Source organism: Hyla sarda, chromosome 4 (assembly GCF_029499605.1).
Source record: "Hyla sarda isolate aHylSar1 chromosome 4, aHylSar1.hap1, whole genome shotgun sequence".
NCBI lineage: Eukaryota > Metazoa > Chordata > Amphibia > Anura > Hylidae > Hyla > Hyla sarda.
In genome coordinates, this window is record NC_079192.1 from 227147100 (window position 1) to 227164794 (window position 17695).

The window sequence follows — 17695 nt, forward strand, 5'->3', positions numbered from 1 at the left end:
ACACTGAAACCCTACGGTGCCTGCAAGGTCCTTGCTGCTTAAGAAAGTACAGTCTACTGAATTATTCAGATTTTCATTGGCTTCTTTTATGCTTTTAGATGTAGTATGCTTGTATTCTTTCGGGATGCAGTTTTTTTAAAAACAAAATCAGAAGTGGACTTAGTACGGACATGTATAGGTCCTTCTTTTGTATTTGTCTTTCCTTTTTTTGAAGTAGATTTAATTTAAAAAGAAAATAGTAACTTTTTCTATGTATTTTATTTTAACTTGCTTTGGCTCCAAAAAACTACATTTAAACTGTGTATGTGAATGCACCTTCAGGAAGGAAAAGTCATCAGGAATGGGGCATTTACTGGTTGTCTCCAAAGAGGAAAGAATTTTTAATTGTTAAAGCATCAGTGATTCATCTTCATAAAGGTTGTTCAACATATCCAGCGACTAAGCATTGCATAAACACAGCAGTTTGCTTCACGTTCATTCAGTGATTGATCTGCAACGTATGTCCTTGGTGTGGCTGGCGTCGTATCATTTTCTTCTAACCTTGTTTTAAAATCATATATAAAAAATGAAATAATGTGAGCTGCCATTCTAGCTTTTAGCTGCTATCTCATTCAGAAAATGTTTGTTATTGTGTAAAATAGGTTGTCTGTTAACCTAGATGTATAATTTATTGTGGCATATTGCATATTTTGCGAATACAGAAAAAAAAATCTGAAGTATTAGAAAGGATTACACTGTTGTGGAACAGGGTGAATTTTCTTTAGATAGAGATAGATGGTGTTTAGCCTTTTTTCACGGTCTATTACACACCTTTCTTTGTTTAATGTAGTGTGTCGAAAGCCATGAATATTGATGTGAATATAGTTTTGCAGAATGATAATCAGATGGGCCGTCCAGTCTCTGATGCTGACATATTTATAACATTAGGGGGGGATTTAAAACATCTTGTGCAGAGGAAAAGTGGACCAGTTGCCCATAGCAACCAATCAGATGTCTTTGCTTATTTTTAGAGGCCTTTTTTAAAAAAAAAATGAAAGAAGCAATCTGACTGGTTGCCTTAGGCAATTGGTCAACTTTTCTTCTGTACAGGTTTTGATAAATATCCCAATATGTCTGTTACAGACCATCGGGATATCTTTTTGAGTGGTCAAAAAAATGTCTGTAGATAAATGCCTTTCTCACCCTCGATTGACAGGTAAAATATGCTAAGTATGTTTGAAATGTTTTCATACCCAAGATCCAGTGTAATCTCTAAACTCTCTTGTTAAAACTATATTCTAATGAGGTCAGTAAAACCATAGCAGTCATCCTTTTCTACAGGGAATGGCATTTTAACTCTAGACTAACTGTCTTACAATATAACAAATTTTGAATAGAATGACTTGCTTCACCTCCAATGTGCGTTCCTGATAGCTAATTGGTTCTTCATTTACATTTGTCTATTTTTACGGGCACCTTTTTGGAGAGTACCCAGTGTGTTTGCTTCATAGTTTGCATACTTAGCTCTGAACTTTGTTGTAGAGTGGACAGTTCTGATCCTCAACATGCTGCTTGGCTTCTGACTACGTGCCTCTCAGTCAAATTATACATCCTCCGGAATAACGAATGTATGTGGTGAACTGGTCTTTTTCTTATTTTCTTTTGCTGTAAATTTTTCTACTGTGCTAACTTTTAGAATGTGTAAGCTTTGCAAACTGGGTTTCCGCATCTAAGGACTGCAAAGTCCCGGATGTTTGTATTCCTTATGTTGCTGAGTACAGGCTTTGTCATGCACTGGCTGTTTTTATCCAGAACAGCAGAGTAGTTTACCCAAATATGTGCACATGGTCAGTAGTCCTAGACTCATGATTAGCCACTCTTTGCCCACCGGCTAATGGTTGACAAGTTTCTGTCTATGCTGATTATAGACAGCTATTAACCCGTGGTACCGTAGGCAGTCATGGACTTGGCTCACTGTAATGGACAATTTTAGGACATCAGCTGCATGCACCAAAGGTAACCTCAGTTTATCACAAAATCTGTTTCCTATAGGCTAACATTGACTATGCTTTTGTATAGAGCCAAATTACATTTTATCGTTTCCATTTCATTACATTTAAACACAAAACACAATATGAATCTAGATTAATATATCATTAGAATCAAAAACACCCTTAAAAATTATCTGGTGATTTATATTTAAAAGAGGCTATACTGGGCTAAAAAACAAAGTTAGTTTAACTACCCTGTTGAAATTCACTTCATTTGCTGCTCTGACGATTCCTGGTCCATGCTGCTCGCAGCTTCCTTTTTTTCCACTCCACACAAGATGTGCCCACTCAGTGACTGGCTTTATTGTTGACCAACCTCCGCTTTTAATGTGGGGTTGGCTTAGCAGGCACTTCCTTGTGGAGTGCAGGAAGTGGTAACAAGAAGGGACCAGGCAGAATGGCATTGGCAGGGTATTGTGGCAGGTGAGTAAAACATTTTTGAGAGTAGCTTTCTGGGTGCTAAAGTGTTTTTATTAATTTTATGTCACAGAAAAACAAGTAGCAAAAGTATAACAAAATATACATGTTCAAAAGGAGAAAGTTGCGTAACGCTATCGCATTGCACACACATACAAAAAAAAAAAAAAAACAGACATTCTGCAAAGGACCAATGAGGCCAAACTGGCTATGGAAATGTAAAGACGTGGGGAGGTTAAGGTTGCTCCAGTGGACAATATCTTGATCCACTACAGATAAGAGTGGAATGAAATTATCATTCTACAGATCAGAGAGATTAGCAGATATACAAACCCCAAGATATGGTAGGGAAACTCCAGGAAAAACAAGAACTGAGATGTACTTTGTCAGAGACACATTGAGCATTTTTGGCCTTATAAAGTTGTAAGGCTTGGAAGTTGATATTATTTTTACTTTTGATCCCCAAATTTCTCCAATTTGGCCAAAATTGGTGAGCAAGCTAACCCTTGAATTAGACACATACGGGAGAAGATAGTAAGCAGAAAATGTAAGTTTGTGAGAGGAAGATGTAAGTTGTAACCCACAAATGAAAATAAGTCTTTCCCTGCAAAGCTGGAGCCAAGTATTTAATCATCAACACGTACAACAGCAAAGACAAAGGGCACCCCTGTCGGATGCCATTGGAAAAACTGTCAGAAAGAGACCCAATAATATTGTCCCTAGCCGTGGGACTAGAGTAAAGAACCATAATACCATGGTAATGGGCAGAGGTTTAGTGAAAAAGAGAAGGGTCTATTTTTCGAGCGCTACTGTGTTGCAGTTTCAGAAAAGACTTCAGTACGCCAGCGTATGCACAGAACTTTCTTTATTCAGATAGGATTGGAAAAGGGCAACCTGTTTTGGCGCAAACTTGTGCCTTCCTCAGGTCCACAAAACAATATGTTATATTGTCCTGGATAAGCTTCCTGTGTAGTGGCTACACAAGGCGTGAGTTTGCGCCAAATGCATTGTCCTTTTGCCAACCTATCTGAATAAAGAAAGTCCTGTGTATATGCTGGTATATTGAAGTCTTTTGTGAAACTGCATCACAGTAGCGCTCGGAAAATAGACCCTTCTCTTTTTCACTAAACCTCTTCCCATTTCCATATTCCACAACCCTTTGGGCTCGCAGAAAGAGGGTAGTTCGAGCTGCAGACTGTGCGACATCTTCTAACAAGCCCACTAGTCCACCCTCCAGTTGTGCCCACCATATTGCATAAGTGCATTAGGTACGACACCATAGGTGTGGTGGTGGGTTCCTCTTCCCCTTTTCTTTCTCCTATTGTCGTGAAGATATTACACCAGGAAGTGCCCCGCTTTTTTCTCCTTTTCTTTACCGCATAATACCATGGTGCATCCTGTTTAAAGCCTTTTCACCTCCAAGGGACAGGATGCACATGGGACCTCCCGAGTGTCTTGACCTCTCGATAACCAACATGGTGTTGTCTCTAGCCTCACGGTGCTTTACTAAGCCCACCTGGTCAGTGTTGATAAGCCCAAGAATGAGTGGACAGAGCCTGGAGGCGTCAAACTTAACATCTAAAATAAAATACAGTGGAAATTGGCACAAACAGTTGGCTCTTTTCCAGGCTTAGGCAAGACAGAGATGTGGGCCATTAGGCCTGTGGACAAAAGGAAAAAAAACACACACACACACACACACAATTAAGACTTCTTTTCTTCTTTTGAAAAGTCTACGTCCAGTGTGCAAAGTACTTTTGCTGTGTATAGGTAAGTTAGCAGCAAAAGTTATTTGCCTGTTGATGGTATTTTGAAGGTTGAATGCTATTTATATTTTGCACTTTGTGTGGGTAATGCTCTATGAACCGCTCTGGCACAATTTATTCTTGTGCTGGGGAAATTGTCATTTAGTACCTGCAGCATGGGAACAGGGACTGACTGACTTGTTTATTGTAACATTAGAGTGATCTTGAACCTGTGTTCCCTGGTTCAAAACCCATGAGGCGTTGCTAGAACTGCGCTTTCTTTACAATACCGAAGAAGGGCATTATTAGGCTTGTGTAAAATTTGCCACTAGACAAAAGGCCTGTATAATTGTTTATTTTACAACATAACGTTCATTCTACTTAAGGACTTGGTATGTGGATCGTAGATATGTTTGTTGCCATTGAAGAAGAATCATAAGTAATGTAAATATTTTCTATTGTTAATGTGAAGCATTTTTATATGGGCATGCAGGTGAACATAATAAGAGTTCCAGCTCAGGAAGGAGACGCTTACACCATAAATAAGAGCGATTTACACAATGCTCTGTAAAATATGTGCACAGTATATAGCAGCTGTGGAAGTATAAATAATTCCTGCAAAACCATTTAGAATATAGCAGAGGATAGGACTTTTTTCTATTTAGTTCTAAACAGCATTTCTAGCATATTGAGCACAGTCATTTTCCGTCTACATCCATCTTACAGAACTTTTATGATATTTACAGTCTTTCTAAACTCTTTACAGAGATAGGATTGCAAATATTTTCTCTCGTAATTGAAGCAATTTTATGTATCTTTGGGCTGTTGTATAAGGATCTTTGTACTTTCTAAATATGTTGCTGGGAAATGAAACCCGTTCATGGAAAATAAGCATTACATTGTCATAAACACTTTAGGCATGGGGTATAAACAGCAGGCAGAATCGTTATTTAAGGGGTAAAGCTCCTCTTATGTAGTGTTTGCATTATGTATGATTAATGGTGAATTGTCTTACCTTTTCTCTATAGCCAGTGTCATATATTGTCATCTTTAAAGTTGTACAATGTTAAGAAAAAAAAATACAAATGTCCTTGTTTCTTGAACTGAGATTTTGTACCTGGAACATAATTTTACCACTCTCTCATTATAGTGGTCATTTTTCAGAAAAATAAACTGTGTGACTTCGCAAATATCACCTTGGGAAACAGTTGGTTTATAGTCAACTAGGGCAGGGCGGTATACCGGTTCATACCGAAATTATTGGGCTGCACGATATGAATTTTAGCCCATACCGCAATACCGGTTGGGCCCCTCCCCCTTGGGAATGAATTATCAGCCCAGCACTGCGCTGTCCCCAAATCGTGGAACTAATCACACATGACCCGCCTGCGCTTTTCTGCTCCCCCCCCCTCCCAATTAATTATCAGCCCAGCCAGCGGGGTACTACTCACATAGGTCAAGCACTGCCCTCGTCCTCTTTGTTGCGGGCCGACACCGGCGCTGGAACTCTATACTGTACGCCAGCGGTCTCCAACCTGCGGACCTCCAGATGTTGCAAAACTACAACTCCCAGCATGCCCAGACAGCCAGCCGGCTTCTTACATGACGGTGGGCTCAGCCTATCACTGGCAGGGGCGGGACATCGCTCCTGCCGGTGATAGGCTGACGGCTGTCTGACGTTCCAGGGCCGACGTAGGCAAGTTAAAAGGTTATTTTCTTTATCTTTTGCAGCCCGGGCATAGGAATACAGCGTACAGCAGTGGTCTCAAACCTGCGGACCTCCCGCTGTTGCAAAACTACAACTCCCAGCATGTACGGACAGCGTTGGCTGTCCGGGCATGCTGGAAGTTGTAGTTTTGCAACATCTGGAGGACCGCAGATTGGAGACCACTGGCGTACAGTATAGAGTTCCAGCGCCGGTGTCGGCCCGCAACAAATAGATGGAGGGCAGTGCTTGACATGTGAGTAGTACCCCGCTGGCTGGGCAGATAATTAATTGGGGTGGGGGGGGGGAGCAGAACAGCGCAGGCGGGTAACATGATTTGTTGGTGGTGATGGGGGGGCAGAACTGCGCTCGCGGGTCACATTTGGGGGGGGGGGGGGGGAGAAATACTGTTATATACTGTGGAACCGCCATAAGTTACAAAAATACCGTGATACACATTTTTGGTCATACCGCCCAGCTCTATAGTCGACTGCAGCTTGAGTGTTCACCCCCGTATTCCTGAACATATGCGTAAATGTAAAAAAAATGTAACACCTGCTGGTGTTGGTTGTCCCATTTTGCTGCTCAAAATTCAACATGTTGCACACGTCACTTAATAAATTTGCGCAAATGACAGGAAGCACTGAATTATGTGAAAGTGGATTCAAAATCTCACATAAATTCCTTTGCCAGCTGGTCACTGCAATACTTTTGTGTACATGTGTGCATAGTCACTGCAATACTTTTGTGTACATGTGTGCATATTGTTGCGAAAGTGATCAATTCAGTGCACCAGTCAGTGCACCTGCTGACCATGTCCCCTGGAAGCACTCAACAAGGAAAAGGACACCTAAAAAATGCACCTAAAATTTTAAAATGACAGAACTGTGACATAAGTAATTGCGCAAAATAAATACACACTGCACACGCAATTTTGCTGGTTCATGCCAGTTGATAAATTCTCTGCTTTTTTTTTTTTTTTTATAGGTGTTTGCTTTGATTGCCTATCAGACCTGTCACTGTTACGGTCTTCCCTTAACCTCTTAACGACATCTGACTTAAATGTAGGTCATGATGCAGTGGGACTTCCTGCACCATGACGTACATTTAAGTCGCGAGCACCGGACCGGTGCTCGCGTCAGGCATGGAAGGTCCCGGCTGCTATCAGTGCCTATGTCCACCAATAACCCCTCAGATGCCGTGATCAATACAGATCACTACAGGGACTATAGGGATCCGGACTATAGGGACTATAGGGAAGGAGGTCCCCTCGCCTGTCTCCATCCATCTCCAGGGGTCTTCTGTTCTGGTCTGAAATCGAGCAGACCAGATAAGAAGATCGCTGATAACACTGATCAGTGCTATGCCTTTACATAGCACTGAACAGTATTAACAATCAATTGTTGGCTATAAATTGTCAGAAAAAGTGTAAGAATAAATGAATAAAAATAAAAAAGTAAAAAAATTTAAAATAAAAAAGTTGACGGAACGTGATGTCACACGGGGGGAAGGCGTGACATCACGATACTCCGGCCCCGTAATCATGACCCGCCAGACTCCGAGGCTGCAGCACTGCATGCAGCTCCCAGAGTTGTGTGCTGCATGTGAGATAGCGGGGGCCCCACCGACCCATGTCCTTTGGATAGGGCCGGAGTACCCCTTTAATTATCCCATATGGCAAATGGCGTAAACGTAGAAACAAAAAAAAAATCCAAAATTGCTGCTTTTTTGTCACATTTTATTCCCCAAAAAATATTAATAAAGACGTATTTAAAAGTCAAATATAAACAAAAGTGGTACCGATAAAAACTACAGATTACGGTGCCAAAAATTAGCCCTGTAAACAGAAAAATGAGAAAGTTAAAGGTGGGCAAAAATTATTACTAATACTATTAGTTAAAATAGTTTGAGATTTTTTTTTAAAGCTGTACAATATTAGAAAGCATATATCATGGGTATCATTTTAATTGTATTGACCCACAGAATAAAGAAAACATGTCATTTTTACCGTAAAGTGTACAGCATGAAAACAAAACCTTCCAAAATTTGCTAAATTGCAGTTTTCTTTTCAATTTCCCCACATAAATAATAATTTTTTGGTTGCGCCGTACATTTTATGGATGTCATTACAAAGTAAAATTGGTCACGCAAAAAACAAGCCTTAATATGGATCTGTGGATGAAAATATAAGAGTTATGATTTTGAGAAGGTGAGGAGGAAAAAACTAAAATACAAAAATACAGTTGTCCTTCATTGTCTTTAAAATAAAAATAAAATATTCTTTAAGGTCAAAATGGGTTTGGTCCTTAAGAGGTTAAATAAAGAAACATATTGTAATTGACAGATCTGATTAACCCCTTAAGGACCAAGGACATACCGGTACGTCCTTGGTCCTGCTCTCCTGATATAACGCGGGGTTACACAGTAACCCCGCGTCATATCACGGCGAGCCCGGTGTCATAGTGAAGCCAGGACCCGCCTCTATTAGCACACGGCGCCGATCGCGGCGGCGCGCTATTAACTCTTTAGCTGCGCGCTCAGAGCTGAGCCGCGCGGCTAAAAGCAAAAGCGAAAGTTGCCGGCTAGCTCAGTCGGGCTGTTCGGGATAGCAGCTTACAGGACAGCGGGAGGGCCCCTACCTGCCTCCTCGCTGTCTGATCACTGAACGACTGCTCAGTGCCTGAGATCCAGGCATGAGCAGTCATGCGGCAGAATCGTCGAGCACTGGTTTCCTATGAGAAACCAGTGATCAGTGATGAAGATCAGTGTGTGCAGTGTTATAGGTCCCTATGGGAGCTATAACATTGCAAAAAAAAGTGAATGATTATCATTTAACTCCTCCCCTATTAAAAGTTTGAATCACCCCCCTTTTCCAATAAAAAAATAAATACAGTGTAAATAAAAAGAAACATATGTGGTATCACTGCGTGCGGAAATGTCCGAATTATAAAAATATATCATTAATTAAACCGCTCGGTCAATGGCGTGCGCGCAAAAAAATTCCAAAGTCCAAAATAGTGCATTTTTGGTCACTTTTTATATCATTTAACGATCAATAAGTCCTATCTATGCAATAATGGTACCGTTAAAAACTTCAGATGACTGCGCAAAAAATGAGCCATCATACCGCCCAATAGACGGAAAAATAAAAAAGTTATAGGGGTCAGAAGATGACAATTTTAAACGTATTAATTTTCCTGCATGTAGTTATGATTTTTTCCAGACGTCCGACAAAATCAAACCTATATAAGTAGGGTATCATTTTAATCGTATGGACCTACAGAATAAAGATAAGGAGTCATTTGTACCGAAAAATGTACTACATAGAAAAGGAAGCCCCCAAAAGTTACAAAACAGCGTTTTTTTTTCAATTTTGTTGCACAATGATTTTTTTTTCCGTTTCACCATAGATTTTTGGGCAAAATGACTGACGTCATTACAAAGTAGAATTGGTGGCGCAAAAAATAAGCCATCATATGGATTTTTAGGTGCAAAATTTAAAGAGTTATGATTTTTTAAAGGCAAGGAGCAAAAAACGAAAATGCAAAAACGGAAAAAACCCCGGTCCTTAAGGGGTTAAAGTTATGCAGTGTTTTTCAATACTTAATGTGTAATTTGTTTATGGTTTATAAAATCTGTCCTAGTCATTTGGTGATAACACTGTTGCAGGGCTGGTTAAAGGGGTATTCTGGGAAAAAACATCTTATTCCCTATTGAAAGGATAGGGGTAAAGATGTCTGATCGCAGGGGGCCTTCCGCTGGGACCTCCCGCGATCTCCCTGCAGCAGCCCGCATTCCATGCGTAGCTGCGTCTGAAGTTTCGAAAACCGCCGGGCTTCTGAGACGGGGACGTGACGCCACGCCACGCCCCCTCTATTCATTTCTATCAGAGGGGGCGTAACGGCCGCAACGACATGACTTCACGTCCCCGTCTCGGAAGCCCGGCGGTTTGCAAAACTTCAGACGCAGCTACGCATAGAATGTGGGCTGCTGCAGGGAGATCGCGGGGGGTCCCAAGCCGCGGGCCCCCCGTGTTCAGACATCTTATCCCCTATCCCTTTGATAGGGGATAAGATGTTTTTGCCCAGAATACCCCTTTAAAGACCTGATAACAATACTAGAAGTGTAATGAATGCTGTATATGTGCTAGCATCACATGGCCTGGCCATGTTTTCATCAGCTGGAAGTTACTCCGAGGATGGGTACACTCATCTATGCCTAAAAAACTATGATAAAATTCTAAATAATCCCAGTTAATTAGTGAATTACTTACTGATTAGTCAAACACGTGGGGAATTTATTGCAGATGGGGATGAAAATGGTAGGCGGCATGGGGGCGTGCATGAGGGGGAAAAAAAAGTTAAAATGACTTTCTGGAAACCATGATAACCGTGTAAGTAAACTGGTGTGTAGCTAGATCTAAAAAACCAAATATATATATATACTTATCATGCATTCTGTTTCTTGCAGATGAGCTGAGGAGGTTGAGTTGGTCTGGGATTCCAAAACCTGTCAGGTCCATAACCTGGAAGCTTCTCTCTGTAAGTTAATCCTCGCTGCTATTAGAACACTTTGTGCATCCATACAAGACCTTTTCTAAGATGACAGAATCTCTTATTTCCATTATTTTCTATTCTTCTGCTTGATTTGTTTTTAAGAGGAGTTTTTTTTATTAGGAGATATGCCACAGGAAATGTCGGCAATGTTTAGAAAAATGTATTAGTTGTCAGATTTGATCCTCTTTAATATTAATGGTTTTAACTACTGTCTGTTATATCTGCCAGTTTTAACAGCTGTAGAATTCTGGATGGATTCACTTTGACTGCTTACTCTGGAGAATGTTAGAGACTTTATCACTGGATCTCCATGCACTTAACCTCTGTTTAACATTCTGAGCTGTGCACATGAATGTTTAGCGCCACAGTTTTTTTCTCCCTCCCTCGCTTAGAATGATGCTTTAGACAGCTATCTTTTTTGGCATAACATCAAGTGGGGAAACAAAGTGTTTACATCAGATTGAGTTTAATTTCCAGTGTTAAAATACTTTTTCCTCATGCTAATGAGAGCTAATATGTTTGCAGTTTAGTGGATTTTATTTAGGATTTTAACATTTTTAATTGAGAATTTGTACAGGCGCAAAGCTGTTGTCTCAGTATTCGCTTATTTTCTGAGCATTGTTAGTGTTCATTTCACTACTGTACTTGTTTGTTTATGGGACTACTGAATAGTGTGGGCCATCATTTATTAATATACATGGGGTATGAGTTCACTAGTAAAATGCAAGGATTGCTGCCACTTTTAAGTATTGCAGTAGAGATGAGCGAACTTACAGTAAATTCAATTCGTCACAAACTTCTCGGCTCGGCAGTTGATGACTTTTCCTGCATAAATGAGTTCAGCTTTCAGGTGCTCCCGTGGGCTGGAAAAGGTGGATACAGTCCTAGGAGACTCTTTCCTAGGAATGTATCCACCTTTTCCAGCCCACCGGAGCACCTGAAAGCTGAACTCATTTATGCAGGATAAGTCATAAACTGCCGAGCCGAGAAGTTCGTGACAAATTGAATTTACTGTAAGTTCGCTCATCTCTAAATTGCAGTATAACTAAATGTAAAATGTAAAAATGTTGGGATTTTTATTAAATTGTAAAACAAAATTTGTTGCATAGAAACCATTAGACAGCGCATATAGAGCATTTAAATAGTCACAGTCGTTTCAAACAACTTCTTCTATTTGAAGGCATATGTGATTCCTAACATTATTTGTAAATCACTTAATTTATCAAAAATTAATCTTAAATCCAGAAAAAGCCCTATAGTCTTGGCCACTAGGTGTCTTGCTTAGGCTGCTTTCACACTATGAAAAGTACCCATTATATAACTCCCGTTATAAAATAGCAGGCAATCGCAGGGTTAAACCGCCATTAGAAAATCCCTAACATACGTTAGAAAATCCCATTATAGTCTGTGATCTTTCTAATAGCTGTTTTAACCCGTTATCGCCCCCTATTCATAACGAACGTTATTTTATGAAGGGAGATGGTAACCAGAGAATTAAGCATGCTCTATTTCTTCAGTTCAATCGCCCGTCACAAAATAACGCCTGTTATTAATAACGTGCGATAACGGGTTAAAACAGCTATTAGAAAAATCACATAGACTATAATGGGATTTTCTAACATATGTTAGGGATTTTCTAATGGCCGTTTAACCCTGCGATTGCGCGCTATTTTATAACGGGTGCTTTTCATAGTGTGAACGCAGCCTTACCTGCAAACTAATGAGCATCCACCAGCCCTTCCTGACGAAGCTGGGGTGCCAGCGAAATGTTGGAGGTGCTGGCTAATGTTTTGGTCTTTTAATTAGCAGCCTTAATCAGCCCCCTATAAGCGGATCATTATATCAGACAAATAGATATCGCTGACAAACCATTCCATCACTGATCACAGTACACAGTATATATAACAAAAATAAAGGGAGCTGTTCTGAGGCTGTGGTTTAAAATTGGTGGTGTAGATTACACCATAAGAATTATTATTTTTCCACATTTGTGTTGATCACTTTAAATTTATTTTAATAGCGACAAATAAAAGCAAACTGGCTAACACTGAACACACAAAGTAAGGGTCGGGCTAAGATGGTGTCAAAACAGTTTTTTTTTTATCACTATGGAGAACTTTGGTTATACTCCCCATAAATGCTTCAATGCAGCAGTATTGAACATTAAAGGGGTACTCCGGTGAAAACATTTTTTTCTTTTAAATCAACTGGTGGCAGAAAGTTAAACATATTTGTAAATTATTTCTATTAAAAAAATCTTAATTCTTCCAGTACTTATTAGCTGCTGAATGCTACAGAGGAAATTCCTTTCTTTTTGGAACACTGATGACATCACGAACACAGTGCTCTCTGCTGACATCTCTGTCCATTTTAGCAACCATGCATAGCAGATGTATGCTAAGGGCAGCATGGTGGCTCAGTGGTTAGCACTGCTGCCTTGCAATGCTGGTGACTTGGGTTCAAATCCCACTAAGGAGAACAAGAAATAAAGCGTTATTATTATTATAATAACGTCAGCAGAGAGAACTGTGGTTGTGATGTCATCAGAGAGCATTCCAAAAAGAAAATAATTTCCTCTGTAGCATTCAGCAGCTAATAAATACAAGAAGGCTTAAGATTTTTTAATAGAAGTAATTTACAAATATGTTTAACTTTCTGCCACCAGATGATTTAAAAGAAAAAAAGGTTTTCACCGGAGTACCCCTTTAACCTCGTAAGGACCAAGGACGTATGAGTACGTCCTTGGTCCCGCTCCCGTGATATAACGTGGAGTCCCACGGTGACCCTGCATCATATCACGGCGGGCCCGGCGTCATACTGACGCCGGGACCCGCCGCTAATAGCGCACGGCACTGATCGCGGTGCCGCGCGCTATTGACCCTTTAGCCGCGCGCTCAAAGCTGAGCCACGTGGCTAAAAGTGAAAGTAAAAAGTGCAGGTTAGCTCAGGGAGCTGTTCGGGATCGCCGCGGAGAAATTGCGGCATCCCAAACAGCTGTACTACAGGAGGAAGGTCTCTTACCTTCCTTCCTGCAGTCCGATCGCCGATTGAATGCTTCAAGCCTGAGATCCAGGCTTGAGCAATCAATCGCCGAAAACACTGATCATTGCATCCCTATGGAGATGCATTGAACACTGTTAAAGATCAGTTAATGCAATGTAAACAAAAATAAACATATGTGGTACCACCGTGTGCGGAAATGTCAGAATTAAAAAAATATACCGCTAATTAAACCACACGGTCAATGACGTACGCGCAAAAAAATTCCAAAGTCCAAAATAGCGTATTTTTGGTGACTTTTTATATCATGAAAAGATGAATAAAAAGTGATCAAAAAGTCAGATCAATGCAAAAATGGTACCGAAAAAAACTTCAGATCACGGTGCAAAAAATGAACCCTCACAGCACCCTGAACACGGAAAAATAAAAAAGTTATAGGGGTCAGAAGATGACAATTTTAAACGTATAAATTTTCCTGCATGTAGTTATAATTTTTTTCTGAAGTAATACAAAATGAAACCTATACAAGTAGGATATCATTTTAACCGTATGGACCTAGAGAATAAAGATACGGTGTAATTTTTACCGGAAAATGTACTACAATGATTTTTTTTCCCATTTCGCCGTAGATTTTTGGGTAAAATGACTGATATTACAAAGTAGAATTGGTGGCGCAAAAAATAAGCCATAATACAGATTTTTAGGTGCAAAAGTTATGATTTTTTAAAGGTAAGGAGGAAAAAACGAAAGAGCAAAAACTGAAAAACTCCCGGTCCTTAAGGGGTTAAAGGGAACCTGTCATCAAATTTAACCATTGCATTATATATGGTAAAATCTTCTTCCTCACCATCCCCGGGAGTCATTCCTCTACGCAGGGATGGTAAGGAAATTATCTGGCATAATATTCCTGAAGAACCGGATCGCATCTTAACTAATAATTCTACATGATCATGCATTGGTCATCTCTCTTACAATGTACAACATGTTGGGAGTTATATATGGTTACAGCTGATGACAAGTTTCCTTTTAAAATCACAAAAAAAGGTTACACACAAAAAAAAAAAAAAATAAAAATAAAAATAAAACCCTGACCCAAGGGTACCTAGTCCTGCTGTGTGGCAGTTCCTGGTTTTGGTCTTGGCGCCTCTATTTAGCCAGATTGTGTGCTACGGACACCTGCTCCTCTTTTCCCTGCACAACTTTTGATAATTCTTCCCAATGTGTTTACCTTGGTCTTAAACATTGGCAATGTGCTAGTTCTAGTTTACCATGGCATGATAGTATGGAATGCACTGTGTGCAATACATTTAACCTTTTATATTCAGGAAGCATTGCTGCTTTTCAGCATAAATTAGGATGTGATCAGGTTCTTCAGCGAGTACACTAGGAGTATTATGCCAGGTAGTTTGCAGTATTAGAAGCACTCAGCATGTGTAGAGTGGTCTAATATATAGTTTTAATGGTTGAAGAAAAGCCTTGCCTAAGAAATATGTATTTGTTAATGTTCGATACCGTTGCATTGAAGCTTTTATGGGTAGTATAATCAAAGTAATGGTTTACTGATCATTATTAAATGAAGTCATGTGTCAATGTTGAGATATTTAAAATTTTATAGCGAAATGCTTATGCAGGTTTTAGTCTGTCCTTAAGTTTATGAGCTACAAGGCTTTCTTGCACTCACGGTGATCTTTTGCTTGTCCAGAAAGCATGAAAGGAGTTGTAATTTAAATGATAGCACATAAAATGACAAGCACTTATTCAAATTAAATCAGCAGCTAAGGTTTAGGATGGTATTATTAAAGTGTGTGTGTGGGGGGGGGGGTGGTGTCATGGATCGCTTACTGCAACAGTTTTGATCCCTTAAAATGTTACAAAATGTCAGAAAAGGACAATTTTATCTGTGGAGAAATAGAAGAAATAAAATATATTTCTTGTTAAATTTTATTCAGAAATGCAGGAATCAGAGCTGCACCTTGCCATGCCAGCCACGAACTCTAAAACAGCTGGAAAATCCTGATTACCTAACAATAATTAATTGTATAACATTACAAAGAAATCATTTTTACCCCTTCCCAATAAAAATTCAGTGGAACTCTGTTCTATATTTTATACTCTTCTATAAAAGTGGCTGTCTGGCGTGATATAAAAAAAAATTTGGTTGGAATTTCTTTAAATAAAATTCTTTAAAATACTGTATAGTGGTAAGGACATTTTGCTTGAAGGTGGTTGCCATGAAATAGCATTAAAAAGTAGAGAGGAGAGTGACAAAAGAATCCCTAATTCTCCCCCCCCCCCCTTCAAAACCACAGATCCCCACACCCCTTGTCCTGTTGCCTTCTTTTCTCTTATCTCAGTGATGAAAGACAATGATCACCTCCACCTCACACCAAGAAATGGGAGGATTACTTTGGATAATAAACTTGCAAAAACACAATAGCTGCATTTCTGGAACCCTACCACAAAGTGTCTCTTAAAAAATACAACTGTCATGAATTCCTCCCCCATAACTCATCCCAGGATAAGAAAGTTGGAGTTGAAATTACAATTGCAATTCGGGCATACCTTTTTCTGCCTTTAGAGGTCTTGACAACCTGAAAATCACTTTATTCTGCGGTCAGCAACAGTCGGATAGGCATGGCCAGGGGTTCGCAATGTCAAGAGACATAAAGAGAGATTGAGGTCTCTGCCTCTGACATTACACAAGCATGTGCTGAGCCAGGAGATGGCAGGAGTGAGTGCTTGTTCAGAGAACTAACCCTGCACTCATTCAGGGAACTCACCATGCACATGAAGATGTGATGGAGGGTGCATGCCCTGAGGACCTGTGTGCCAATCACACAGCGATCCCAGCACTGACGTAAAGGAGAAAGGCATGGCAGCTTCGGGGCATTGCGAACTGACTGCAGAATAAAGAGTTTTTCAAGCTGATCAAGACTGCTAGGAAGCAGCAAAAGGTATTCCTGAATTACAATTGTAATCATCCTGGGATTATTTTATGGGGGTAGAGTTCAATGACATTTGCACTTTAAAACCAATCGTGACCAGTCTTCCTGTCTCAGCCACTAAAAAACACCCCTACAGCATGATGCTATGATGCTTCCACCACCTCTGTACGGATACATAACACTTGGTTTCATCAGACCAAAGAATCTTGTTTATCACAGTGTAAGAGTTCTAAAGTTTTTTTTTTTTTTACAAACTCCAGGTGGGCTTTCACGTGTCATGTGTTTTTTGAGGAGAGGCTGCTTTCTGGCCACTCTGCCATATGTGCCAGATTGTGGAGTCCTGCAGTGCACACAGAAGCTCAGCCAGAGTGATCACTAGGTTCCTGGTCATCTCCCTTCCAAGGTTCTTCTCCCCTGACTACTTAGGTGGAGCAGCCAACTCTAGGAAGAGTCCTAATTGTTCTTCTACTTAACAACTTTTTCAACATATAGAACTGTCGTTCTACTGGTAGGGGTCCCACATTGCAGCTTCTGTATGCAGACAAAACCACACCTGCATGTGGTGGCCAGTGGCTGTACAACTCTGCTTGTTACACAGCAGTTTTACCAGCAATATCATTGGGCCATTGGCCAATGCATGCTAGAGTGGTTTTACCCACATACTGTAGCTGCTTTCTTTCAGGGCAGTGTGCCAGAATGAAGCCAGGGTGTCCCCAGCTGCATCTATAGCTTTTCCTTCCCCTACATCCTATATATGGTATCTCAATAGTATTATTTATCTTAGTAACATAACAGAGTTGAAAAGTGACTATTTAGTACCTTTATTTCTGTTAACATAGAACTCATCTCATCCTGTATTGTCATCTGTAAAACAGACCATCTGTGCAGTAATTGGATTATGAAACAGTTATTTTGTAGATGTAGAGGTGGTAATTCTGGAGATTAATTGTTTGCTTTTATTGTATTACAAATGTCATCCCAAAGATGAAATTCCCAAATGTCATTTCCAGCTGAGTACCAGGCAAAGTGAACACTGTTCCTAGGACCTGTATAATGGTTGCTCTGAGAATGCAATAGCTTAACCCTTTATTGATGTTTTACATATACCTCAGATTATTTTGCTTAATATATTAAATAAACCACTTAGTGTGTTATTGGTAAATAACTTGAGATACTAGCTTTACTTTAAAAGGGTTTTCTGTCTGTTTAACATTGATGGCTATTATCTTTATTAAACACACAACTGTCTGGATGATTATAGGGAAATAAGGGAGAGATCTGTCAGTCAGGGTAAGTG

The 17695-nt window shown here is 40.0% G+C and overlaps 1 protein-coding gene across 5 annotated transcripts in view; it reads left to right on the forward strand.

Moving 5' to 3' along the window:
* Positions 1 to 17695, forward strand: part of TBC1D22A (TBC1 domain family member 22A) — a 576359-nt gene that overhangs the window by 107027 nt on the left and 451637 nt on the right. For all 5 annotated transcript variants that reach the window (XM_056573700.1, XM_056573701.1, XM_056573702.1 and 2 more), the window contains exon 5: positions 10368 to 10438. In XM_056573700.1, the coding sequence (XP_056429675.1) occupies positions 10368 to 10438 (71 nt within the window). The remainder of the gene's footprint in view (positions 1 to 10367; positions 10439 to 17695) is intronic.